The 26,293-nt window shown below is 44.4% G+C and overlaps 1 protein-coding gene across 3 annotated transcripts in view; it reads right to left on the bottom strand.

Annotated features, from left to right (window-relative positions):
- The window catches only part of LOC138248817 (prolactin receptor-like), a 265,186-nt gene extending 239,386 nt beyond the window's left edge, over positions 1 to 25,800 (bottom strand). The window contains exon 1 of one of the 3 annotated variants that reach the window (XM_069202743.1): positions 25,487 to 25,800. In XM_069202743.1, coding sequence (XP_069058844.1) covers positions 25,487 to 25,780 — 294 coding nt within the window. In that variant the 5' untranslated portion in view covers positions 25,781 to 25,800. The remainder of the gene's footprint in view (positions 1 to 25,486) is intronic. The other 2 variants (XM_069202745.1, XM_069202744.1) reach the window with 2 other exon arrangements.
- Positions 25,801 to 26,293: the final 493 nt, after the last annotated feature.

The following is a 26,293-nucleotide window of genomic DNA, read 5'->3' as shown; positions in this document are numbered from 1 at the left end:
AAGGGGAATTGGATTGTGCTGGATTAGAGTTTCAGACCTGGCAACACGGCAGCAAACGGGGCGCAGAGAGGCGGGAGGGATCTGGGCCACAGAGGGAGGGGGCACTTACATAATCAGTTTGTGCTAGGAGCCATGGTGCTTTGTGCATGTGCCAGAGGTATACTGGGTGTGGACACAGCAGGGGAGTATCTTTGGAACAGGGAAAGTGCCAGCAGGAGACAGGTTAACGATCTGGATAATTCACGAAGGAGTGTTAGTTGACAACTTTATAAACACTCATTTCTTTTACACTATTTACCCTGCAGAAAGGATTTCAGGGATAGGTTGTAAGTGGTCCCATTTTATGACGGACCCCTCCAGCCACACTAGCATTTCAATCCCCTGCCCAATGTAGCTTCTTAGTTCTGAGTGAGAGAAGACCATGTCTGGACGCAGCAAAGGAGGAAAGGGCTTGGGAAAGTGGGGCCAAGAGGCACAGGATGGGGCTTCGGGATAACATCCAGGGCATCACCAAGCTGGCCATTCACCACCCAGTGCGCTGTGGAAGAGCCAAGCCTCTATGAGGAGGCCAGCAGTGTGCTCAAGGTGTTTCTGGAGAGTGTGATATGGGACACCGTCACCTACACCAAGCATGCCAAGAGGAAGACCATAACTGCCACGGATATGGTGTATGGCCTTAGTCACCAGGACAAAGCACTCTACGGATTTGGGGCCAGAAGTATCAAAGATCTGTTTTGCATTTCTTAAACAGCGAATTTTAAGAAATCGCTGTTTAAGAAATGCAAAATGTGATGTATGAAATTTGCAATTCACTAATAGCGATTTCTTAAAATTCGTAATCGCTGTTACCGGATCGCAGTTAGAGAATGCGACTCCATTCATCCCTATGGTCCATAGGTGCAAATGGTTTTGCATTTCCCAATTTGCGAATTCCAGTTAGGAATTCACAAATTAGGTAATGCAAATCCCAGGGTGTTGGGGGCCTAATGGCCCGCGCTGATGCACCCCCAAAAAATATTTGCGGACATGTGAAGCACACACATCCCCTAGGGTCATGTGTGCGCTACATGTCATTTTTTAAAATGCATTTTTAAAAATTGCACATGCTTTCCACAAAATTGGATTTGGTGGTAATTGCATTTCCTAAAATGCCCAATTCGCATTTAGGAAATGCTTGATACATGTGCTTTGGAAATCAAAAATACGAATTCCCTAATTGCAATTTCCTATATAGAGAATCGCAATTTGCAATTCTCTTGAATGGGGGGGGGGTCGCAATTTTAAGGAATCACTATTTTAGCTATTCCTTAAAATTGCACAGCGAATGCCTTTCATACAACGTGAAAGGCATTTTTGTATTCGCAAACGGCTGAATTTTGTGATTCACACCATCTGCTAATGCAAAATTGCTAGATACATCTGGCCATTGGTAACTAAATACTCTACTTACTCCCGTAAAATACTTTTGAGAATTGTAATTTGGTTTTTAAAATGATAAATTGGCTGCTTCCGGTCTGTGCAGGGCCCTCCTTTCTGTCCATGTCAGATTTCGCTTAGTAAAATATTCTGGAAGCCAAAAAACACATATAAATAAAATGCAAAGTAAAGGAGACTATACCTGACTAAAATCAGAATGAAGGGGGCCTCAAAGGAGTAGGATGATTATGGCTGGTAGGGGGGAAGGACCTAGAGATATGCTACTAGGAGGGCCAGGACAAATAGAATCAAGAGGACCAGGATAAGAAGGACCAGGGAAACCTATGCCACAAGGACTAGGGTGATCAAGACCAGAGAGGACCAAAAACAAATGGCTGAAGAAAAACAGGGCTAGGAATACCATGGGTGAGATTGATCATGGGATGTGCACCCTGAGGGTTGAATTAGAGGGGAGAAATCAGGACCCAGAAGTTCAGTGATAGTCCAAAATTAAAGACCAGGGAGGGGTGGAGTGGGGGAGTAGAAGGCCAAGGGGACCAGAGGAAAGAAGACCAAAAGCTAGCATACTGGCACCCGGAGGATCAGAATGACCAGGCTGGAGACCTAGGATCAGGATGGTGAGGGAAGTGACAAACAGGATGGCTAGTTCAAGGAGGACTAGAATAAGGAGGGCCACGGCTAGCTGGGTAGAACAATAATCAGGAGTACAGGGGCCAGGAGGATCAGGACTAAATTGAGGATGACTAGGAAGATTAGGTTCAGGAGGACCATGGCTAGTAGCACCTTGGGAACAGAATAAGCATGGAAGACGAAGGAGGCCAGTGCCAAGGACACCAGGAGGACCACAGCTATAAGGACCAGAAGGAAGACTACATGGATCAGAATCAAAAAAGGGCCATGAATATGGCTAGTATTGCCAAATTAACAAAAGCCTCAGGATCAGGGCCCAGAGTGTGAAGTGGAGCACAAATACCAGGACCAAAAGGTAGCAGGACTGTGGTGAGCATGACCAGGACAACCACAGCCAGGATGACCAAGGGGATTGGACCTCAATGACCAGAATAAGGAGAACCAGGATCAAGAAGAAATGGGCAAGGATGACACAAATCAGGAGGGCGGGTACAAAAAGCATCACACCTAGGAGGACCAAGGCATCAGAGTCATGATGCACCAATGGGTCCAGAAGGACCAAGATGAATATGGTGAGGAGGAAAAGGAATATCATGCTCAAGGGGACAAGGTAGACCAGGAAGAACCAGCTGTAGGGTGGCCTGGATGGGCCAGGTTATGAGGTATAGACATACAAAGATCTGAGCAAGGTACACCAGGGTCAAGTGACGTAGGCAGAATATAAGAAGGAGGATAAGGACTGTTATTCCGACGAATAGATGGACTGGTGCGAGGCAGACCAGAATCAGGATGAGGCGGATGACAAGACGAGGACCTGGAGAATCAGGGGCAGGGGCCAGGCTACCAGAGCCAAAAAAAGGCAAGGAGCTAAGATGACCAGGGCAAGGAGGGTGAGTGGGATCAGGAGGATCAGGTCGCAGAGGCCCAGGAAGATTGGAACCTGGCATAGCTGGATGAGGGTGGTCATAGTAAGGGTAAAGGAACATCAGGAGCAAAGAGGACCATGACTGGTGACTAGAACCAGGATGGCTTGGAGGAAAAATAGGATGACCAGAACAAGGAGGATCAGGACTGTGAGGAAATGTTAGCCCACAATCAGGCAGCACATTCTAGTGAAATACCAAGCGGCTGCTTCAAAGCACCTCTGTGTTTCACTGTGCAGGTAGCCACCTGCCTGCACTTTGAAACAGGGGTAAGAGATCCCTTGCAGGTGGGTGCAGTCAGTAGCTGCACCCACCCTCAAGGGGATGTCTGGGGGGGTGGGGGTGGGGGAGGGTCCATGGGATCCCTGTTCCCCCTCCTCTAAAGGGCTGCCATCAAGGGGCCAGAGTGCCACCATTTTGCAGTGCACTTTGTGTGTCTCCCGGCAGCTTTTCTGCCTTTGCGCCCATGCCCATATTAAGGAGCAGGTGCAGAGGTAAAGAGATTCCCCCATTTGCATAAGTCTCCTTGAAAATGAGGGGCCGCCCTCCTGAGATAGCGCCGGTGCTACATGTGCACCACCAATCTTTGTATTACAGAACGGGCTGCACTAGTGTCTGTGGCCCCTTCTATAGTACCAAAGTGCCCCGGAGGCACACCAAGTGGGCGCACATGCCCATTGCGACGCCTGGGCACTTTCTATAATACAGCCCCTGGTATTATTTTGTTTTACCCTAGCATCACACTAATTTAGTATGTGCACAGAGGCCTGGGACTGAACCCGAACATCTGAAGTCCTGGACCTGTCCTGTGACCTCAAGGTATGCACCAAGCATATCATCATAGTGATAGTGGACAGAAGACTGTCCGGCCCCGGGGATAGCATATAAAATGATAGTGGCAGCAAACCAGGATTTTGAGAGCAATGGTGTGACTAGACCTTTTTTTTGTGTTACAGACTGTCTTCGAGACCCATCCTGTGAAAAGCTCTGCTATTATTTATTCTTCACTCTTATTAGCGTTTGTTTAATTTTACATATATAAAAAGAAAATAAAGAAAACAAGCCCAAAACAAAGTACTTTAAGAAAAGAAACTGCTTGGCATTTTGTAATATCATGGGAGGGACATTGTCAAGTAATAGTTAAAAGGCACATTGATTCATCATACACCAGTGTGTAATCAGAGGGTTTTTGGCATCTTGATAACAGTAGTAAAACTTGCTCTAAATCGCTTTGGGCTTGAAATATATGGGAACTGAATGATATTAGCTTTATAACAGAAAACATATATACTCCTCGCATAAACCTGAAGCCTAGACTGGAGTGATAACGTTATTTTCTATTAGGAGGCCAAGATGGTATCATTGTTCGCGTGTGTGTCATGTATTCTTTAAAGGGATTCCAGATACCCTTTGGTCATGCGTTGATTGGTGGCAATTTTGTGTAGTGCTCCCCTCTCATCACATATGGCGGCATCTTTAAGTCCAACTTGGACCCTAAGCATAGACCCTTATCCACACCTTATCCACTCTGCACTTAGCTAGTATCAACAATGTGGCTGGTAGCCTTTTAAAAGATAATTGTAAAGAATCGTTGTATCCTAGTGTCACGGTGAGAGTTGTATGGTTTAGTTCCGTGTTAATATCTAGACTTTCTTGTAGTAAATTCTGGTGAGGTTTTGCAATGTTTTCCAATATTTTCAGAAATTGTAAAAAAAAAAAAAAAAAAAAAAAAAACCATTAAGAGGTGGGGGGTCCGAATTGCTTGTAAGGAATTTGATTTTTCACTCCCTTCCATTCCGGTTCTTAATTCTTCCCTCCTTTTTTTCCTGATCCTACGTCGCCTAACCCCACTTTGTCCTTGAATTTGCTTTTCCAATTAGCTTTTTGAGATGCATCTCTCCTCCCTCCCTTTCTCATCACTCAAACTCCTCTTTCCAGCAACCCAGTACCACCCCATGCAGATTGTTAGGCGTATGCTTGCATACCATTAAGATCTTACTGCAGAAGATAAAAGCTTAATGGTGAGCATTTAACACAACTTCCTGGGGCTCTTTTTTCAGACAAACGATAAAGATAGACTGAATGAAGACTTTCTACTTGATACACTACAAGGTGCTCGTGCTCTGTTATTGCCAACCAGTGTCACTTCCTTATTCATTATCTTGAGCTACCATGAAAGGACTGGGATTATTAAATGTAGTACTATCGTCTGATCCAGCCATATTCCTGCTGGCTCAAGTTATAGGGGAGACATCTGCGAAGGATTTAATGTGTGGGCTATTCGGTATTTGATGACAGCAAATTCTGCTGCTGTGGTAGTAAAGAAACTTCATGATTGAGAGGAAGCCTTAGGTTGTTCGCCTGTGCAGTTCACACCATGAATTATGTTCATTTTATATGGGTGGGCCACGCATGTTGGATTCTGTGTTTATTTGAAAGCCAGCACAAGAACCACTAAGAATTGATTTTTTACCAAGCAGGAGGGCCTTTGTTTACTTGAAAGCAGTGAGGGGGACTGTGCTCCTCCCAGGCATCGGTGAGCTGCTCAAGGATTTACCTTTGTGTTCTATGCAGCATTCACTGGTCTAGGGCATTGTCCATCTTGAGGAAAAAAAAAAAAAACACAAAACTCACTATGATTCCATTAAATAAATCACCGCAGCTTATACATGTGATTTTATCAAGCGTTAGGTCTTCTTTCAGCAACATAGGTTCCAAGCCTCATTTTGAGATGGTGGCATTAGAAATCAATGGTGAACTTGGTGACCCTGGGGCTGACGCATGAACATGTTGTACGTCTGTAAGCAGCTCCGTTTCAGCAGAACTGGAGCATAGACCTCGTGAGCCTCCTCCTGTTTGCCAAAGATGTTCATGAGGGGGATGTGGCTTCGATAGGTATGATTTTTCACACCATGTCCGTGTAAATCTAAGACCAGGACTGTTAGGTAGAGAGCGTTATGGGGGAACATTGGCTCTACAGGCATCCATAAGTGCAGTGATCCTTGTTGCCACAATCAAGATACCAGAGATCTCTGTAAAGGAGGATGGCATCATTGTGGTGCCTCTTGCCGTAGGTTAAGACCCTGCTTACAGTTCAGATGTGGACCTGCTAACCACCATATAGCAATCTGCAGTGAACTGGGAGCTGCATCCATAAAAGGTGATCCATGCTCCCAAAGTAGGCGTGGAAGTAGGTCCAGGCTGCTAAGAGACCTTGTGGATTGTCAAAAAGGCATACTTAACTGGTTTGCCAGGGCCCAAGATGGCCCTAGTGGAGCATCCATCATAGAAAAGTGCTTCAAGGTGGAGCTTGCACTTCTGTTTTGATACCAGAGGGCACCAAAGCAGTAAAAAATGCAGCAAATTCCAATTGTTTTCCAGCTTCTACTGAAAAGAAAATATTCCATTTGGTGGCATTTTATTAGTTAAAATCAGTTTTAACTGAAACCGGACAATTAATAATATATTGAATTTGTTTTATACTAACTGTCCAAAATTTGTGTACAGCAGAGCAGCTGCAATTGAGATGTAGAAAGTGAGCAGCAAGATGCACAGGATGGATCTAAACTATGTAACAATTTAGGAACAAAGAATAACCTATTTAGGAAGTGGAAATGTATGTTTGTATGACACCATTCTCGTCATGCACAGCAGGACTTCCATAATTTGGGCGTGATCTCTCCCCCCATGTTTGCCTCCCAGTGTACCTTAGCTATATGAATGGAAGGGATAGTAAGCTTAGTGTATACCTTGTAAAGTGTTGAGGCCCCAGCATCTGTGTTTGAGGAGAGGAACATCTGTGTTATATGGGAAAATTCCTTAGGTAAATCCGAGAAAGTGTTCCGATACAAAGCAAAAGCCTGTCTTATCTGATAATATGAGGATGTCTCTAAAGTGTTGACTTGTCGAGCCCACGGAACTCTTGAGGTGCAAGGAATTTCCTTCTGGAAAGAGTTGCCCAAATTTCCATAGGCGTAGTACAGTCAGTGTCTTTTGTACAGAGCTATCTTGTGCCTGCGGCAAATCTAGGTTGTTATGCGGGGGCAATTCAGGAGCACACAGAGGGTGTTTCCTTGCCCTGTGTGCCACTGTCCACCTGGCCCAGTTCATTCATATTAGCGTAGCTAAAGGTCTACTAGATCTGAGGAGTAGAAGAGACAGGGCAGTAGTCAATGTGCCAGATCCATCTTCACCTTCCTCTTTGTTAAGAGGATTAGCAGTTCCTAAAAGGAGCAATCCAATGTATAGTGAAGTGCGATTGAGAAGCTAGAAAATATGTCTAGGATCTGGCATGGCAGACTTTCCTATTTGCATGGCTGTGTCCATCGTTCGATTGAGTTGCATGGTTTTCCCTCCCAAAGACAATGTGGAAAGAAGTATATAAAATTTAGCAACTCTATACCTATTAGGAGGTATAAGAGTATTAACAAACAGGTGAAGAATCTTGGTCAAAATAATCATTTAGCCAGGGAGATTCTACCAGCATTGATAGGGGATACACAAATCTATCTGTACATCTATTGGGAGAGCTTCTCAGTCACAGTAGTTTTCATACAACTTTAATTCATGGTCTCTGTTAATCCATATACCTAACTATTTTCCAGAATCCTCTTGCCTTTTCAAGAGATATTCTAGGGTAGGATTAGAAGTCACAGAAGTCAGTGGTAACAGTTCTGACTTCTTTCAGTTGATTTGGATACGCGAGTATCCTACAAATCTCATAGGTCCCAGATTTTCTTCGGGGTTCTTTACAAAAGGATATTGTCAGCATAAAGCAATACAATGAATCATTAAGGGAACAATACTTTTTTCTGCTTGTCTCTCATCCAGAAAGAAGCCCATAGGGTTAATAGTCAAAGCAAAAAAAAGAGACAAAAAGCTCCACCCGGGGCAGATATTTAGCCATTATTGTGAACTCTCGTCTTTGGTTCCATATACAACAGTTTGACAAGTCTTTAAAAAAATAGTTGTCCAGATCCTTTCTGTGCAGCCCACTCGAATAAGTCAAAGATTCTTTCGGCATCCAAAAATACAGATTCTGCCTTCAGAGCTGGTGTAGGAAGTTGGCTCTGTATATACTATTTCAAAGTAAGAAATAGTGTGCACAGAGTCCAAGGGTTCCCCTTAGAGGTAAGATAGTGGCAAAAAGAGATAATTCTAATGCTCTATTTTGTGGTAGTGTGGTCGAGCAGTAGGCTTATCAGAGGGTAGTGTTAAGCATTTGTTGTACACACACAGGCAATAAATGAGGAACACACACTCAAAGACAATTCCAGGCCAATAGGTTTTTATATAGAAAAATATCTTTTCTTAGTTTATTTTAAGAACCACAGGTTCAAGATTTACAACCAATACTTTAAATGAAAGGTATTTCACTCAGGTATTCTAGGAACTTTGAATAATCACAATAGCATGTACAGTTTTGACAAAAATGGCAAAAAGCTATTTTAAAAGTGGACACTGCAAAAATCAACAGTTCCTGGGGGAGGTAAGTAAATGTCAAGTTCACAGGTAAGTAAAACACTTACAGGGTTCAAAGTTGGGTCCAAGGTAGCCCACCGTTGGGGGTTCAGGGCAACCCCAAAGTTACCACACCAGCAGCTCAGGGCCGGTCAGGTGCAGAGATCAAAGTGGTGCCCAAAACACATTGGCTTCAATGGAAATAGGGGTGCCCCGGTTCCAGTCTGCCAGCAGGTAAGAACCCGCGTCTTCGGAGGGCAGTCCAGGGGGGTTTTGTAGGGCACTGGGGGGGGGGGGGGGGTACACAAGCAGGCACAGAAAGTACACCCTCAGCGGCACAAGGGCAGCCGGGTGCAGAGTGCAAACAGGCATCGGGTTTCTAATAGGAATCAATGGGGAGACCCCGGGGTCTCTTTATCGATGCAGGCACAGGAGGGGCTCCTCGGGGTAGCCACCACCTGGGCTAGGCAGAGGGTTGCCTGGGGGTCGCTCCTGCACTGGAGTTCGGTTCCTTCAGGTCCTGGGGGCTGCAGGTGCAGTGTGGATTCCGGGCATCTGGTTCCTTGAAGCAAACAGTCGCGTTCAGGGGGAGCCTCTGGATTTCCTCTGCAGGCGTCGCTGTGGGGGCTGAGGGGTCAACTCTGGCTACTCACGTGCTCGCAGTCGGCAGGGAGTCCTCCCTGTAGTGTTAGTTTTCCACAGGTCCAGCCAGGGGCGTCAGGTGCAGAGTGGAAAGTCTCACACTTCCTGCGGGAAACGTGTGGTCTTTAAAAGATGCTGCTTTTCAAAAAGTTGTAGTTTCTTGAACAGGGCCGCTGTTCTCGGGAGCTTCTTGGTCCTTTAGATGCAGGGTAGTCCTCGGAGGCTTCATAGGTTGCTGGACTCTGTTGGATGCGTCGCTATTGCAGTTTTCTTCGAAGTAGGGAGACATGCAGGTGGAGCTGGGGCCAAATCAGTTGTCATCTCCGTCTTCACTGCAGGGCTTCAGGTCAGCAGTCCTTCTTCTTCTTTAGGTTGCAGGAATCTATCTTCCTCAGTTCTGGGAGCCCCTAAATACTGAATTTAGGGATGTGTTTAGGTCTGGGAGGGCAGTAGCCAATGGCTACTGGCCCTAAGGGTGGCTACACCCTCTTTGTGCCTCCTCCCTGTGGGGAGGGGGCACATCCCTAATCTTATTGGGTGAATCCTCCTTCTACAATATGGAGGATTTCTAAAAGTAAGAGTCACCTCAGCTCAGGACACCTTAGGGGCTGTCCTGACTGGGTGGTGACTCCTCCTTGTTTTTCTCATTATCTCCTCTGTGGCGCTGTAACAAAGGGGGTGAGCCTTTGAGGCTCACCACCAGGTGTTACAGTTCCTGCAGGGGGAGGTGAGAAGCACCTCCACCCAGTACAGGCTTTGTTCCTGGCCACAGAGTGACAAAGGCACTCTCCCCATGTGGCCAGCAACATGTCTGGTGTGTGGCAGGCTGGCAAAACTAGTCAGCCCACACTGGAAGTCGGGTATGTTTTCAGGGGGCATCTGTAAGATGCCCTCTGGGGTGCATTTTACAATAAAGTGCACACTGGCATCAGTATGCATTTATTGTGCTGAGACGTTTGATACCAAACTTCCCAGTTTTCAGTGTGGCCATTATGGTGCTGTGGAGTTTGTGTTTGACAGACTCCCAGACCATATACTGTTATGGCTACCCTGCACTTACAATGTCTAAGGTTTTGCTTAGACACTGTAAGGACATAGTGCTCATGCACCTATGCCCTCACCTGTGGTATAGTGCACCCTGCCTTAGAGCTGTAAGGCCTGCTAGAGGGGTGACTTATCTATGCCATAGGCAGTGTGAGGTTGGCATGGCACTCTGAGGGGAGTGCCATGTTGACTTAGTCATTTTCACCCCACCAGCACACACAAGCTGGCAAGCAGTGTGCATGTGCTGAGTGAGGGGTCCCCAGGGTGGCATAAGACATGCTGCAGCCCTTAGAGAACTTCCCTGGCATCAGGGCTCTTGGTACCAGTTACAAGGGACTTACCTGGGTGCCAGGGTTGTGCCAATTGTGGAGACAAAGGTACAGTTTAGGGAAAGAACACTGTCCTGGTTAGCAAGGTCCCAGCACACTTTCAAATCATAACTTGGCATCAGCAAAGGCAAAAGGTCAGGGGGTAACCATGCCACGGATGCATTTCCTTACAGCTAGTCACACCCTATGCAAGATCACATACAGTGTTCACCAATCACTGGATGTGGCTCTGCTGGGGATAAACCCCGCCTGATCAGGTAGGAGTAGTTTTCCCACATGCTGGTTGAGTCCTTTGGCGAGAATTCATGCCAAGATTTTCTTTTCCTTGTTCAGTAACAAAAGAGGCCTATAAAACTGGCAGTAAGATCTTTATTGGTTTTTAAGACAGTGGTTATTAAGTCACAGGTTCCACTGGTATGTGCATGCCCAGTAGTAGTGGTGGTGGCTAAGTGAGTAAGCCAATGGGTTCCTTTGTGGATAACCCTGGTTTAGCAGAGTACAAAATAGAATAGAAAGACTAGTTCCCCAGACATTAGAGGTGTATTGCCTGCATTCCTGTGACTGGTGAGCAGAAACCTAGACAGTGAAGTGAGGGGGATGGACACAGGGCCATCCTTAAAAATTCCACGAGGACTTTTGATTGTGAGGGGCTGCTGAATTAGTTCTTCCTTGAATTGTAGCACTGCTGTTTCTTCTGTGTTAAGTGAGAGTTTCTAGGTCAGGCCTACACGTTGCTCTCCTGGATTACTGCTCCAAAGAGGCCGACGACATCCAGATGCAGAAGCGTCACATTTCATTGTGCTGGTGTTGTAGGGCCTCCAGTTTAGATATGTATGTATTTTGTATTTATAATGCGCATTCCGGCCGTGGCATCGAATCGCTAAGCAACAGTGGGTTGAATGACCAAAAGAAAAGACAGCGAGAAAACAATAATACTACTGAGGAAAAAGCAAAGTCTTGAGTTGCTTCCTAAAGCCCAGAAAATGGTGTTCCTTTCTTATCGTCATAGAAGCATATGCCAGTGTTTGGCAGCAGCCACTATGAATGCTTTAGCACCCCATCTGGCCATACGAGTGCGAGAGACAGCGACCAGGTAAGATCCTGATGATCTAAGCTGATGACTTGGGACATACCAGCGTAACTTTGACGACAGGTATTCAGATCTGTGCACATACAAGGACATATGTGTCAGACTTATTGTTTTAAAGATAATGCGCTTCTTGATAGGTAACCAATGTAATTGTCTCAGACTTACACTGGCTGAGGTTTACACAGGGAAGATCTAGTATTAGACGGGCTGCTGTATTCAGAATTATTTGGAGTTTACTGAGCGAGGTTTTGTCAATATTAGGCATTAAGGCATTACAATAGTCTATTTTGGAAATCACCACAGCAAGGGACACCGTAATTCTGAGCTCCTTTTGTAAATATGGAAAAACTTTTCAAAACTTTGAGAGTCCAGAAGCAGGCTTTGGTGATGGAGATACAACCCCAGTGCTACTAGCTGTAGGAGGCATTGCTCTAAACAAAGTCTGTGGGAGAGCAGCCTGAGAAGGCCACTTAAAAGCAGAGCCACTACAACCAATTTTGAACACAAGGGCTGAGGGACACCCAGAAAAAGCATACAACGAGTGAAAAGCAAAACCAGAAGTGACCTATCCTGCAGAGTCATCCTGGAGAGGACGGGTTTAAGCCTTTGTGAGGAGTTGGCCGGTTGAGGGCTGCATCTGCTGCTTGTACTGCAGCGAACCAGTCAGGGATGCAACTGCCTTGGTAAGTGTACTGGTAGAATGGCCCCATGACACCAGTGGCCACAGCCACCATGGTTAGAGCCCTGTACCCACGGTGTGCCCTGTGGCACCCCCAGAAGGGGCCTGGCACTGACAAGGGTGTGGAGGGCAAGGGCTGAGGAGATCGGCAAAGGGTTTCTCAGGATCAGAGGAAGGCTCCAATAAGGGGAAGAATGGTCAGAGAAGCCACAGATAGGCCAGCTGAGTGACGCGGAGTAAAAAAGTGAGGGGATTACCAGCTGTGCTTGCACTAGGAACCAATGCCAGCAGTAGAGGCCCGAGCACTGGAAGAGTGGTCTCCAAAGCTCTGAAGGCATGTTGAAGGATGGTGGAGGTGTGTATGGGGCAAAGATGGTTTGGCAGTCCAGCAAAGTGTCAAGATTGATAGATTAGTCTATAAAGCACTGACTACGGTGCATAGAGGGGTTTTAAGCCTGGGAAAGGACTTCAATGGCCGTGCGGCCAGCATAGCTCACACAGAATTGGTCTGCCAAATTGACTCTTAGGTCCAATAGAAAACAATTAGAAGCCACACGAGGTGCTCAGATGACATAAAGGGAGGCTATGAAAGCTATAATTGGGGGTTTTGTGATCATTGAAGGGTGCCAGAGGGGTTCGGTGGTGTTTGAGGGCTGGCAAAGGGGTGCACAGACTCTTGAGGAACAGCAAGCCTGGGCCATAGGAATCATTCAGGAGTACAAAATGGCAAAGTTGAATACTTGAGGGCTGGCATTATAATGTGATGTTTGACAGAACTGCAGGGAAGTCCGAATATCAAGATCAAATACATAATTTAAGAGCTATCTAAGTGGCTGTGAGGCCTAGCTAAGGACAGTCCAGAGAGATAAATTTAGAGTCAGCTACGGGGCTCAGTGGGTAAGAAGAGTTAGTGCTGAAATGTAACATTAGGGGGGGGGGGGTCCTGAGCAATGGTACAGAGGCTCTGGGTGCTGACAAAATGTTGGAGGGCCAGCTGAAAAGTTGTAATTCTGACATAGAGGACTGCATGATAGCCTATATAGACAGGGCTGTAATTAACATTTGCAAAGAGTAGCATATGGGTGCTTAGGGATTGGGATGGCAGTATTTGCAGGAAGGTCTGGCAATCTCAGAGGACCCAGACTGGGCTCTGGAATGTGGTAAAGAGCAGCACAGATAAGATATGTGTTTAGAACTGGAAAATGTATATTGGAGGATTCTGGGGACAGTGTGGGCTGGTAAGGGGATTCTGAGAAAGAGCAGCACAGGTCTGCATGCTCTGTGGCTTAGTGGAAGTGGTCATTGAGCTAGTGGATGCCCAGAGTATTGATATCCGGGCTGTGGGTACCAGAAGAGATGAGTTCTGGGCCCGAGGGACATCATAGGAGGTTGACATCTCTTACTGGCAGTGGGAGATGCTAAAGCCAATCAGGATAATCGTCTGAAGGCCAATCGTAGGGCTTCTGGAAGAGGCCTTCAGGCTCTGCCTGAGGGGGTCTCCAGTTTAGTGGGTATAACAGCTGACGGATATTTATGGCCCTCATATAAAGGGGGTGAAGAAAGTAAGACAGAAATTAGCAGAAGGTTTGAAGGCCATCTGAAGGTTAGGGTGCCCACAGAAAAGACAGACCAGGCTCTGCTGCCTGGGAGAAGAGCTGTGAGGGCTGACCAAAGGTAAAGCCAAAGAGACTTACATGGCCTATGAATAAGGGGCAATTGATGGGATTTTGTGGAAGGAGGCTGTGATGGAGTTGTGAAAATGGATAAGTGTGGATGGGGTTGGTCCGAATGGGATCTCTCGGTCAAGACTGGACTTTATAGATGTATAAACAAAGAATATAGTAGATACCATATGTATAATGTAAGATGGTTTGAAGTTGGAACTATTAAAATTATTGACATACTTTAGGCATATACCTCTTCTCACCTCAACTGCTATCAGGATGTAGTATGACCATTATTGAATTTAACCTTACAAGTTGCTTTATTGCTTTTCACCAGTGTATTTTGACTTATTCCACAAATTGCTAGTTGGTATTCTTCTGCATTTAGCCAATGACTTTGTGATACTTCAGTGACCTAGGTCTGAACTTTAGAGGGGGCTACAGGCTTGCTGGACTAGATATTGTTATGGTTTTTGAAAAATGAGTTTAAGACAGACATGAGATGTAAAGTAGTTTATATACAGAAGAGGCATGCAGAAGGTAGAAGGGAAGAAGGGGTGCATTCAATATAAATAAGGGAGGGAAGAAGTAAGTGAAAGTTAAAGTTTATGCAGGATTTTAAGGAATATAGCAGATGGAGAGTTACCCCATGCAACCTGTGGACTTAATCCTTTATGTGTGCTTGGACTGCTCTGGTAGGGATTCCTCAGAGAATAAAGCTTCAGACGAGAACCAGCAAAGCCGCCCTGGACTTCCCACCTGACTCAGGGTGGTAGACTGGCACACGTGGTTGTATGATGGAACAATACATGCACTTACCACGCATGCCTATACAATGCAGTAAGTACATCGCATGCGTCATTACCACGCATGCACTTACAATTACATTTTTGTACCACGCATATGCCTTTACCACGCAAATTTCGTTGTAAAGGCATGTGTGTGGTAAAAAGTAAAGAGGCAATTATAACACATATACACACACACAAACACACCTTTCCACCCAAAAACCCTACCCACCCTAAAAATTCCCTTACCACCCCAAAAACCCATACCTAAAAAAGCCCTTACCACCCAAAAACCATTACCCACCATAAAAAATAAAATAAAAAATTATATATATATATATATATATGTATATATATATATATTTTGGGTAATGGATATACACAGACACATATATACTCAACCCACCTAATACCTGTACTTACCTTTACCACACATACACCTTTACCATTCATCAACAAAGTATTGGTAAGCCCATATATCGGTTAGTTAATCTATGTCTTCACATCAATGACTACTGTTGTTTCAATTTGGGATTCACCCCGTGACTATACTAAATATGGTTATTATCGCCAGTGATTTGTTCCCTAAACATTACAACATGCCAATGAAGCCATACAATAATTTACCTTAATAATATTGGAATAGCCTTGAGAAAGCCCCAGGTTTACAAACCATTAGGGGGCGAAACACGTGTCTGCTCCATCCTTGCACGCCATACGGCTTCATCTTTGTATACTTATTGGCGTTGTGTGTTCCACTCATGCATCTCATAATAAACTCCAATGGACTTACTGGTTTGGCTGGATATGTTAATTCCAAAGAAAATCTTGATGTGCAAACATAGATATATTGGTTAGTTAATGGGCTTACCAATACTTTGTTGCTGATACACACCTTCAGAGGTTAATATAAGGGGTTCACACCTCTTTGGTAACCCATAACCTCTTCCAAAAGCAATATATGGGCATTTGGAAAGAGTACTGGACCCGTCTGGAACGTATTCACCTTTACCACAAATAAACCTTTACCATGCATGCCTTTACAACGAATTTCGTTGTAAAGGCATGCATGGTAAATGTATGGTAAGGGCATTGTGGTAAATGCACTGCATTGTATTTGCTGCGTTGTAAGTGATGTTTCTCACCCACGTCAGCCTGACCAGTAAGGATCCGAGTATATGGAGGGCAGTGCAGTGGCTACAGGCATGCTAAAATAGTCCCTGTCCCTCTCACTAAGAGCCATGAAGTAACTACACCCCATCCAACGATGCTCATGGTCGCCCATCATCCATCCTCAAACCTAAGAGCCTGCTTTAATCCACGTGCAGAAATCCACACACACCACTCTTTAGTGCTGCAAAGTAGCATTTGAATGGCACTGTGCAAAACTCTTACAAACATTTTGAACATTGCTTGAATGCAGCATTCCAGACTGAGGTTTAGAATGCCACAGATGCTTCACCTAAATGTATGGAAATCCCCCATTTACTGAAGCTCAGCCCTCAGAGGGCCCTACACAGCGAATGCATGCTTTTCTTCCAAGCATCAAATGTTGCCCCACCCACAAGATCACAAACTACAAACCCAAACACTCGATCATCATTACAGGTCTTAAACTTGATCTCAAAATCCCTCTCAATTTTCGTCCCCCCCCCCCAAAAAATGAAATAAAAAATAAACCCCAAAAATTGTTCTTACTTTTTTGTTTTAGCACTGTTAATTGGTAGCCCATTTAGATCAGAAAATCAGAGCACTTTTTCAAGGCAGAAATTAAAGCTCGTACACTCACCCCCCAGTGCTGGAGGCCAAATTACTACGACATCAGTCCATAGTAAAAATGCTGTGAGTTTTCAGAAAACTATGGAGGCGACAGGACTCCTGGCACATGGGTGATACAAAATCTATGTAATTAGGATGCTAAATTCCACCTTATTGCAATTAAAAGGCACCAGTCAAAAGAAATTAAAACGCACCATTTGGCATGAATTATCCAAGATATCAGATCCCTATATCCATGGCCACTGGAATGATGCAGCAGGGGAGGGCCAAATTATGCGGCAGGATTGAATAAATTATGTGGCAAGAAAAGGCAAATTATGCAGCGTAATGCGGCTCGTTTTTTAGATAGTTTTACTTCCTTAATTTGTCATTTGCCAACTTGTTAACATTGTCTGTGCATTGCTTCATCTCAGTACCAGTTTACCACCCAATTAAAGCAATGTAGCAACAAAAAAGTAACTTTGTAAAGGACCTTTCACTACGCGGCAATGCATGTTGTTGCATTTTCGTAACTTTTGAACAATTTGAGCTAGAAACATTTTTGTTAAAATCTGCAGATTATAGATTATGTGGCAAATCTTTAATTATGTGAAAATCCCCACGGCCCCCCAAATCGCACAATTCCAGTGGCCCTGATTATATCCGATGCCCTATGTTTCGACCTACACAGACTGCAACTGGTACAACATTTGACAGATTGATTACCAGACTTTTCAGGAAAGACAGAGGACTAGATGTACCAAGATTAGGAACAACAACTTCCTCATTGCGATTCTCTCCAAATTCCAATTGGAAGAAAAAAAGAAAGAGAGAAAAAAAGAAAGGAGAAAAAAAGAAAGAAAAAAAAAAAGAAAGAAAAAAAAAAGAAAGAAAAAAAAGGAAAGAAAAAAAAAGAAAAAAGAAAGAGAGAAAAAGAAAGAAAGAAAGAAAGAGAGAAAAAGAAAGAAAAAAAAAGAAAAAAGAAAAAGAAAAAAAGAAAGAGAGAAAAAGAAAGAAAAAAGAAAGAGAAAACGAAAGAGAGAGAAAAAGAAAGAAAAAAAGAAAGAAAAAAAGAAAGAGAAAAAGAAAAAAAGAAAGAGAGAAAAAGAAAGAAAAAAGAAAGAGAGAAAAAGAAAAAAAGAAAGAGAGAAAAAGAAAGAAAAAAGAAAGAGAGAAAAAGAAAGAAAAAAGAAAGAGAGAAAAAGAAAAAAAAAGAAAGAGAGAAAACGAAAGAGAAAACGAAAGAGAAGACGAAAGAGAAGAAGAAGAATCTGTATTCACAATGAATAAAACTCCTTTGAGTTTCCTTAGTGATTCCTAGTGGGTTACATATAGACCTACCTCACGCATATTAATGAGGGAGGTCACAATTTGCAACCCACATGTGTTTTTTTTCCCTGCAAATGGCATCAACAAAGGGTTTGCAGTGTTAAAATCACCATCTTCCCAGCTTTCAGGAACAGGCAGACTTGAATCAGAAAAACACATTTTTCAACACAATTTTGCCATTTTACTGGGACATACCCCATTTTTTACTATTTTTTGTGCTTTCTGCCTCTTTCCAGTTAGTGACAGAAATGGGTGTGAAACCAATGGTGGATCCCGGATAGCTAAACATTTCTGAAAAGTAGACAAAATTCTAAATCCAGCAGAGGGTCATTCGTGTAGATCCTTCACGTTTTCCTTACAGAAAGTAACAGCTGAAATAAAACAATATTGAACTTGATTGAACAAAAAAAAAAAAATCATTTCTTTCTACGTTTTCTTTTGTAACTTTTTTTCCAGCTATGGCAGATTTTTTAAAGCAATATATAATTACGTCTGCTGCACTCTTCTGGTTGCAGGATATATAGGACTTGTAGGTTCATCAAGAACTCTAGGCACCCAGAGCCAATAAAGGAGCTGCACCTTGCAATGGGTTCTCATTGTATACCGGGGTATACAGCAATCCATTTGGTGAAATATAAAGAATGAAAAATAGGTATCAAGGAAACCTTTGTATTTCCAAAATGGGCAGAAGATAAGGTTTTGAGAAGCAGTAGTTATTTGCACATCTCTGAATTTGGGGTCCTCATGCTAGCATTTCTCAAATAGACTTCTTTCTTACACACGGTCTTACATTTGGAAGGAAAAAATGTAGATAAAGACAATGGTTAATAACACTTCTTCTATTCTGTGTTTCCCCAAGTCTCCTGATAAAAATGGTACCTCACTTGTGTGGGAGGCCTAGTGCCCGCGACAGGAAACGCCCCAAAACGCAAAATAGACACATCACATTTTTACATTGAAATATCACATGTTTTTTGGAAAGTGCCTACTTTTGGATTTTGGCCTCTACTACAACCTTCACCTAGGGAAACCTAGCACACCTGTGCATTTTTTAAACTAGACACTTAGGGGAATTCAGAATGGGGTGACTTGTGGGACTCTCACCAAGTTCTGGCACCCAGAATCCTTTGCAAACCTTAAACTTTGTCTAAAAAAATACTTTCCCCCTCACATTTCAGTGCTGCAAAGATCTGGAATCTGACGGGAGCCACAAACTTCTTTCCACCCAGCATTCTCCCAAGTCTCCAGATAAAAATGGTACCTTATTTGTGTGTGTAGGCTTAGTGCCTGTGACAGGAAACGCCCCAAAATGCAACATGGACACATCACTTTTTTACGTTGAAAACTGACGTGTTTTTTAGCTCAGCCGGCACTCAAGGAAACCTACCAAACCTGTGCATTTTTGAAAAGTAGACACCTAGGTGAACCCAAGATCGGGTAACTTGTGGTGCTCTCACAGGTTCTGTTACCCAGAATCTTTTGCAAACCTCAAAGTTTGGCAAAAGAAAAACAAAACACTTTTTCCTCACATTTCAGTAATGAAAAGTTCTGGAACGTGAGAGGAGCCACAAACTTTCTTCCACCCAGCATTCCCCCCAAGTCTCCCGATAAAAACTGTACCTCAGTTGTGTAGGAAGGCATTGTGCTCGCAACAGGAAATGCCCCAAAACACAACGTGAACACATCACATTTTTCTAATAAAAGTGACCTGTTTTTTTGCAAAATGCCTAGCTGTGGATTTTGGCCTATAGCTCATCCAGCACCTAGGAAACCTAGCCAACCTGTGCATTTTTAAAAACTAGACACCTCGGGGAAGCCAGGGTGGGGGGTGACTTTTGGGGCTCTAACTGGGTTCTGTTACCCAGAATCCTTTGCAAACCTCAACATGTGGCTTAAAGAAAAAAAAAAAAAAAAAAAATACACCTCTCTCATATTTCGGTGCTGCAAAGTTCTGGAATCTGAAGGGAGCCACAGTCTTTCCACCCCACATTCCTACACATCTCCCAATAAAAATGGCACCTCACTTCTGTGGGTAGGCCTAGTGCCCGCAACAGGGAAGGGTCCAAAACACAACATGGACACATCAAATTTATCTATTACAAAACTACCTGTTTTTGCAAGGAGAGGGGGGCTGCCTGCATTTTTGTTCCTGGGCCCGGCAGCCATCTAGGGAAACCTACCAAAACCAGGCATTTCTGATAACTAGACACCCAAGGGAGTCCAGAGAGGTGTGACTTGTGTGGATCCCCCACTGTTTTCTTACCCAGATTCCTCTGCAAACCTCAAATTTAGCTAAAAAAAAAAAACAAGCAAAAAAAAAAAAAACACCACATTATCACATTTCTAGGTGGTATTACCAGCACTAATTTCCTACCACCCAACCTCCACTTTCCCTGTCCAAATTAGTTTCTCCTCGGGGTTGAGCTGGAAAACATGCTTCCAGCACGATGGGGCGACCTATGATGAGGTCAGAGCACAATTGTGTGCCGACATAATCAGACGTCACGGGGGTGGTCAGGGGTGGCAACGGAAGTGACCCCCCTGCCACCTGCTTGTTAAGATTTGGTAAATCACAGGCTTCAGAACCTCCATTTCTTTGCAGTGCTCCTTCACCTATAACTGAACAGTGTGAGGGTTTGTCAGCAGTTATTGCATCCCCGCCCCCTTGCATTGTTCCCTTTCTTTTAAGTCATTTGGGTGTTCTCAGTAGGAGAAAAGACGTGGCTGTCACACTAAACTGGATAAACAATGCACGTTTGTTTGCATCACATGTCTGTGTGTGCGCTATAAATTAACCCTTGTTTTGTGTTTAAAAAGAACAAATATACAAAATAAACATTGAGGATTATTTAAGGGAGGGGCACTGTTATGCCAGACACCCGTGGTGTGGTAATCCCCAAAACGTTTGCCTTCACTCTTGTACTTATTGAACTCTGTGTGCTTTACCCCTGCTACATTTGTTGTGCTCTCTACCTTAAACATGTTAAAATTGGGGTACACCTAACTGGCACATTTAATTTAGTTGTAGGTACCTAGTAATTGGAACTACACATATCCAAGGCCAGCATTGATTGTAGCACCCACTAAAGTAGCCCTTTAAAACTTAGGGTGGGCAGAACTCATGGAGCTTAACTCCATGGAATTCCGCTGAGTTACAAATCTCAGGCTACTCTGAGTAATGCCAGGGGTCAGTTGGCTGACCTCCTGTGTGAGTTACAGTGACACAACAAGCTTCCATAGACATCCTCGCAACTGCTCTGCACCAACTGGACCTACCATGAACTGCCTGTTTCCCTGCTGCTGGGCCTAGTCTTGATCCCCAAGAGGTGCCTCCCAGGTCCTGGACACTTGACTCGCATCAGTGATAACTACTCAAGAAAAAGTTGAAAATCCTGAAATTTGAGCTGCTTCTGCATGCAGAGTAACCTCTTCCTACCGAAAATCGACTGCCCATGATGACCCCGAACACAAAGCTCCACCAGACTGCTCTTCACGCCGTCAGCGACGAACAGCAGCGTAAGACCTGCACTTCACGCATACAGATACCGTAGGTGGCAAACAACCAATTAGAAGCCCCAAAGATGGTTTACTCTTCACGCTACAGCAATGAGAGTCTGCAATGCTAAACCTGTTCCTAGCTCCAAAAGCCTTCACTTTGCAGCCTCCTCCATAGAGATGGGAACTCTTCATTTGGGATGTGAGAAGGTAACTCTTTGCAATGGATTCAAACACCAGGTTAATCCCACTAGTCTGCCTGAACTTATGACTTTGCCCCGGTCCAGTGTGACCAGATAACCACAAGTGCCACTTTGTAGTTCTTGGTGCTATATTTACCTAAAACCTCAAAACATAACAGCCCTGGTTCTACTGATTGGGTTCTGGATTCATTTCATTTATTAAAAATGTCTTTCTAAATTGTTTTGAGATTGTTCATGTGTTGTATTTTCATTTTATTACTGTGTGAGTGCTGCGTAAATACTTTACACATTGCCTCCAAGTTGAGCCTGGCTGCTTTTATGCCAAGCTACCAGGGGGTTAAGCACTAGTTAATTTAGTGAAGTTTGTGGTTCATCATGATAAATATTGTGTTTGAGTGGCGCTTCCACCCTTCAACTAACAACCCAATTTCTTACAGGCACTGTTTACACACCATTGACAATAAGTGCTATGATGAGTGCTCAACATCATTGCTGTTTACTGTGTCACGCACGTTCTAAACAGCCCCCTGTAGAACCGGAATTACTAGCTGGAGGAAGGGAAAGAAAAGAACTCCCACAAAGTTGGTAAACCATTCCCTTGCTATGTAAATACAGTTTCAGTGAGAAAACCTTGGCTTACCCATGGCAGTATCGCAGAAAGCAGGCGGCTTTTCAGCAGAGAAATACGACTACTTTAAGCAGCACCAAAACAACTAATTTATAGCACATTAAAAATAAAAAAGAATGAGGGGAGGCTGGAGGAACTCAGCAAACTAGTTTAGTAAAAAGAAGAAATATTTAATGATTAGAAAAAGACCTAAACAAACAAACATTGGCAAAGCCAATAGGCCCTGCCTATTCAAGAGCTATTGGCTTTGCGAATGTGTTTTTGCCATGTTGTACACCAGAGTGGCTGCTGTGCAGCATGACTAAACGTTAGTGGCGTAGAGGAGAGTGGCGTAGAGTGGAATGGCAAAGAGTAGAGTAGAGTTGCAGAGAAAGTTGTGTATTGGAGTGGCATAGTATGGAGTCACGCAGAATGGCATACACTGGAGTAGCGTAGAGCGGACTGGTGTTGAGTGCAGTTGTAGACTACAGTGGCATACAGTGCAGTCGCACGGAGTGCAGTGGCACTGAATTCAGCAACAGACAATGCAGCTGCATAGAGTAGAGTGGCACAGCGTAGACTGGTGCAGAGTGGAGTGGCATAGAGTTGAGTGACATAGAGTACAGTGGCATAGAGTGCAGAGTACAGTTGAATGTCAGAGTGCCATCGCGGAGGGTATAGTGCTGCACACTGCAGTGGCATAGAGTGGAGTGGCACTGAGTGGAGTAGTGTAGAATTCAGTGCAGTGTTGTAGAGTGTTTGAGTGCAGCTGAGAAGAGCAGTGGACTGGTGTAGAGTGCGCTGGTAGAGAATGTTGCAGAGTAGAGTGGCATAGAGCGCAGGGTCATAGAGGGGAGTGGCTAGAGTAGAGTGGCTAGAGCAGAGTGGCCTAGAGTGGCGTGGCATAGAGTAGATTGCGCTCATTGTAGAGTAGAGTGGCCTAGAGTGGAGTGGTGCAGGATAGAGTGCAGTTGCATTGACTGGCAAAGAGTTTAATGGCGTAAAGTGGTGTCGGGTGGCGTGGCAGAGTGCAGTGTAGATTAGGGCGGTGTAAAGTTGATTGGAGTACAGTGCAGGGGCATAGGGTTGAGTGTTTCAGAGTAAAGTGTATTGGCATAGAGTGCAGTGCTGAAGAGTATTTTAGAGTACAGCGGGGTAGAATGGAGTTGTGCAGAGCAGACTGCTGTGGCCTAGACTGGAGTGGTGTAGAGTGCAGTGGTATAGAGTAGAGTGGCCAAGAAAGCAAAGGCATAGAGTAGAGTGGTACAGGGTAAAGTAGAGAGGCCTAGCGTGACGTGACAGATTGCAGCGGTGCAGAGGGCAAAGCGTGGCGCGGTGCAGAGTAGACTGCAGTGTTGAGTGGACTATTCGTAGTGTGGTAGCACACTGCCATCACAGACAACAAGTTTTCAACTGAAATGACCATTACATTTGCACAGACATCCAGTTTTACTCATCTTTGTAGCCCACAGACGAAAATGTATCACCTAGTATAATGATTTGTTTTGATCATATTAAAGTATTTGTTTCCAACATACTTCAGAAATAACAATAAATGTGCTTCAATGTTTTCCCAATTCTGAAATATTTACACAGTTCATTTAAATGTTGTCATGTGCTAGAAAACTCTTGCCTTCCAGAGTCCCAGCAAGATTGTCACATAAATCCTCTCACTTTGGAGTCAGAGAAAGAAAACAAGTGCCCTTAGAAGACAGCGCCTGACACTTGACCTTAGTCAGGTGTGCACAGCAAATGTGACGAGATAAGAAGAAGATTTTCAGGCCCGTTTACAGGAAGGGAGCAGTGGGAAGGATTCTATAAAATTAGGTGGTGTTAAGGGAAGCACCAAACTCAAGCTGGACAGCCTAAAACAAATAAATTCAGCAAATAGAAAGCAAAGCAATGGGAGTTCCAGACCACAAAGCTATTAGCAAGCAATGGGCAGAATGCATTTCCTAGGACAACTTTCTGAATGTCCCCAAGATGGCTTTAGCAAACGAGACAGATGCAACCAAAAAACGGATAGGCAGGGGAGGAAGGAATCAGGATACGTTAATTTTTTTATACAATGTCAAAAAACACCCTTTGTAAACAATAGGAGTTTAAAAGTCAGTCAGTCTATGTGCATGATTAAAATCAGCTATTGAAGACCACTGGTGCACCAAAAATGAAAATACACTGCCTTACAGAGGCAGCATCAGTTACACTACAGGGTGCTTTATTTAAATACCCAAGGAGCTCTTCTGCAGAGAACAGGCAGTGGGCTCCAAGGGGTGACAGACTCCTTTAGCCCAGAGCCACAGCCAGGAGTTCTCCTGAAGACTCCTTAAGTTCCCAAACTACAAGGGGCCGCCTCCTGGATACCAGGACACGGGAACCAATGGGAGACAGCTTAACCCACTCTCTTCAGCCAGGGCTCTGCCACAGGCCCTAATTCCTATTGGTCTGCTGGTTCTGTAGACACGCCCTTCCTGTCCTGATGGGACCTTGTCAGTGCCGTATAACCCCGAGGACGCACCTATGCGGTAAACAGAAATACGATGCACGCACCACATGACACAAAGAGGCTGCGACAGCCTGCTACAGACACCGGGGCTGAGCTCTCAATGTTGGCACGGTGATCACAGTCACAAGCAGGCAGGCAGCAGGGCACAGCCAGCTCCCAGTGCACGCACATATAAATAACACATTATGACGATAGCAAAAGCAATGCTGTATTAATATACAACTGTAGAAACAATAATGAGAAATTAGCATTATGATAAAAACGCAATGGACTATAAAAACATTAATAACGATGTAATAAAAAAATGAGAATAAAAAATAAACCGATTACAAAAAGGTAATGCTAATCAACAATAAATAACATTTAAAAATAGTATACTAAACAAAAAAAAAAAAAAAAAAAAAAAAAAAGAGAGAGAGAACTGAATAAAATGCATTACATTACAGACGTTGATGATATAATTATAGTAATAAATACATTTGGAAAAGGCATCAGCAACAAGAATAAAATGTCTCCATAAAATAATAATGGCTGTGATGATGAAAATGGCAGGGGTGGTCGTCTGTATAGCTCACGGTGTTAGTGGGGCTGCTTTTAGGCGCTTAGATACGTATTACAAACTCATAGGACCAGTCACTAGTTATCTAGCACTTGCTCTTCCGCTGCGTGTTACTGGAGGTCCGAACACCACCGGCACTCACTTCATCCGCCCCTGAAGGATGAAGTGCGGAGCGAGCCCCCTCGTCTGCGCCAATCGTCGAGCAATCTCTGCCACCGGCTGCTTCGGAGAGAGCAGGCTGCTTTCAGAGCTGTCTGAAACGGAGCAGGGCATGCCCATATATATATATATATATATACCAGCACCCCCTCTAGGCGCAGCGCCCTGCGACACTCCTGCTTACCTGATGCCAGAGCCCGGCTGGCGACGAGACGGACCCCGCAGCATTTGTGACACCGCCGCTGCCACATTCCCGCCCTCCCTCGGGGGGCCCTGGCCTATATATTGCGAGCGGCAAATAATTGGCTGTCAGGGGATGGTGCGTGCAGCGGAGAGCGGAAATATTAAAAGAGCCCTTTACTTCAAGGCGCAGAGGCGGGGACGCCAGGGAACCTTCTGCGAGAAGCTGTGCCCAGCCTCCGCCAACAAAGCACCCCAGGGCTGCTCTCACGTCTGCTCCTCTGCAGAGCGGCTCCATCTCCCGTGCCAGTCAGATGCAGCCAGGCTTGGCTTTTTTTTTTTTTTTTTTTTACTTATAAGCACTGTGCATTCTGGGACTGGTAGTTTTGCCCCTCTCATGTTCGGTTTGGACTGCCCAAGGGCTGCTGGCTTAAAGCTCCAGGAAGGGCTCAAGCGGTCACAGGTGACATGGGTCACGTTGCAGTTGCTTTTGGGACTTGAGAAGTGCACACTAGAAACCCACCTGTCTCTGAAAAGTGACAGATGCTCAAAAAAATTGGTATAAACCGATTTCAGCTAACTTGATGTCGCAAGCTGTCCTGTTTTTCTGCTTTCCAGCCATCAACAGTAAGCATGCTAGAACCAGACGACCCCTCGCATTTTAATTAATGGGAAACGTGAAACTACATGTCCCAGCATGCTCAGTTTTCTGACTGAAGGCAAGTACTGGATGAAAGAAGGAAAACATTTCCACTGCACATTCAGTTCACATCGAACCGTGCTCACTAAATATAAATAGCATAGCTGCCAC

The sequence above is a fragment of the Pleurodeles waltl genome, chromosome 8, assembly GCF_031143425.1.
Source record: "Pleurodeles waltl isolate 20211129_DDA chromosome 8, aPleWal1.hap1.20221129, whole genome shotgun sequence".
NCBI lineage: Eukaryota > Metazoa > Chordata > Amphibia > Caudata > Salamandridae > Pleurodeles > Pleurodeles waltl.
Note: the sequence above shows the minus strand (reverse complement) of the source record. Positions and strands in the feature narration are given on the sequence as shown.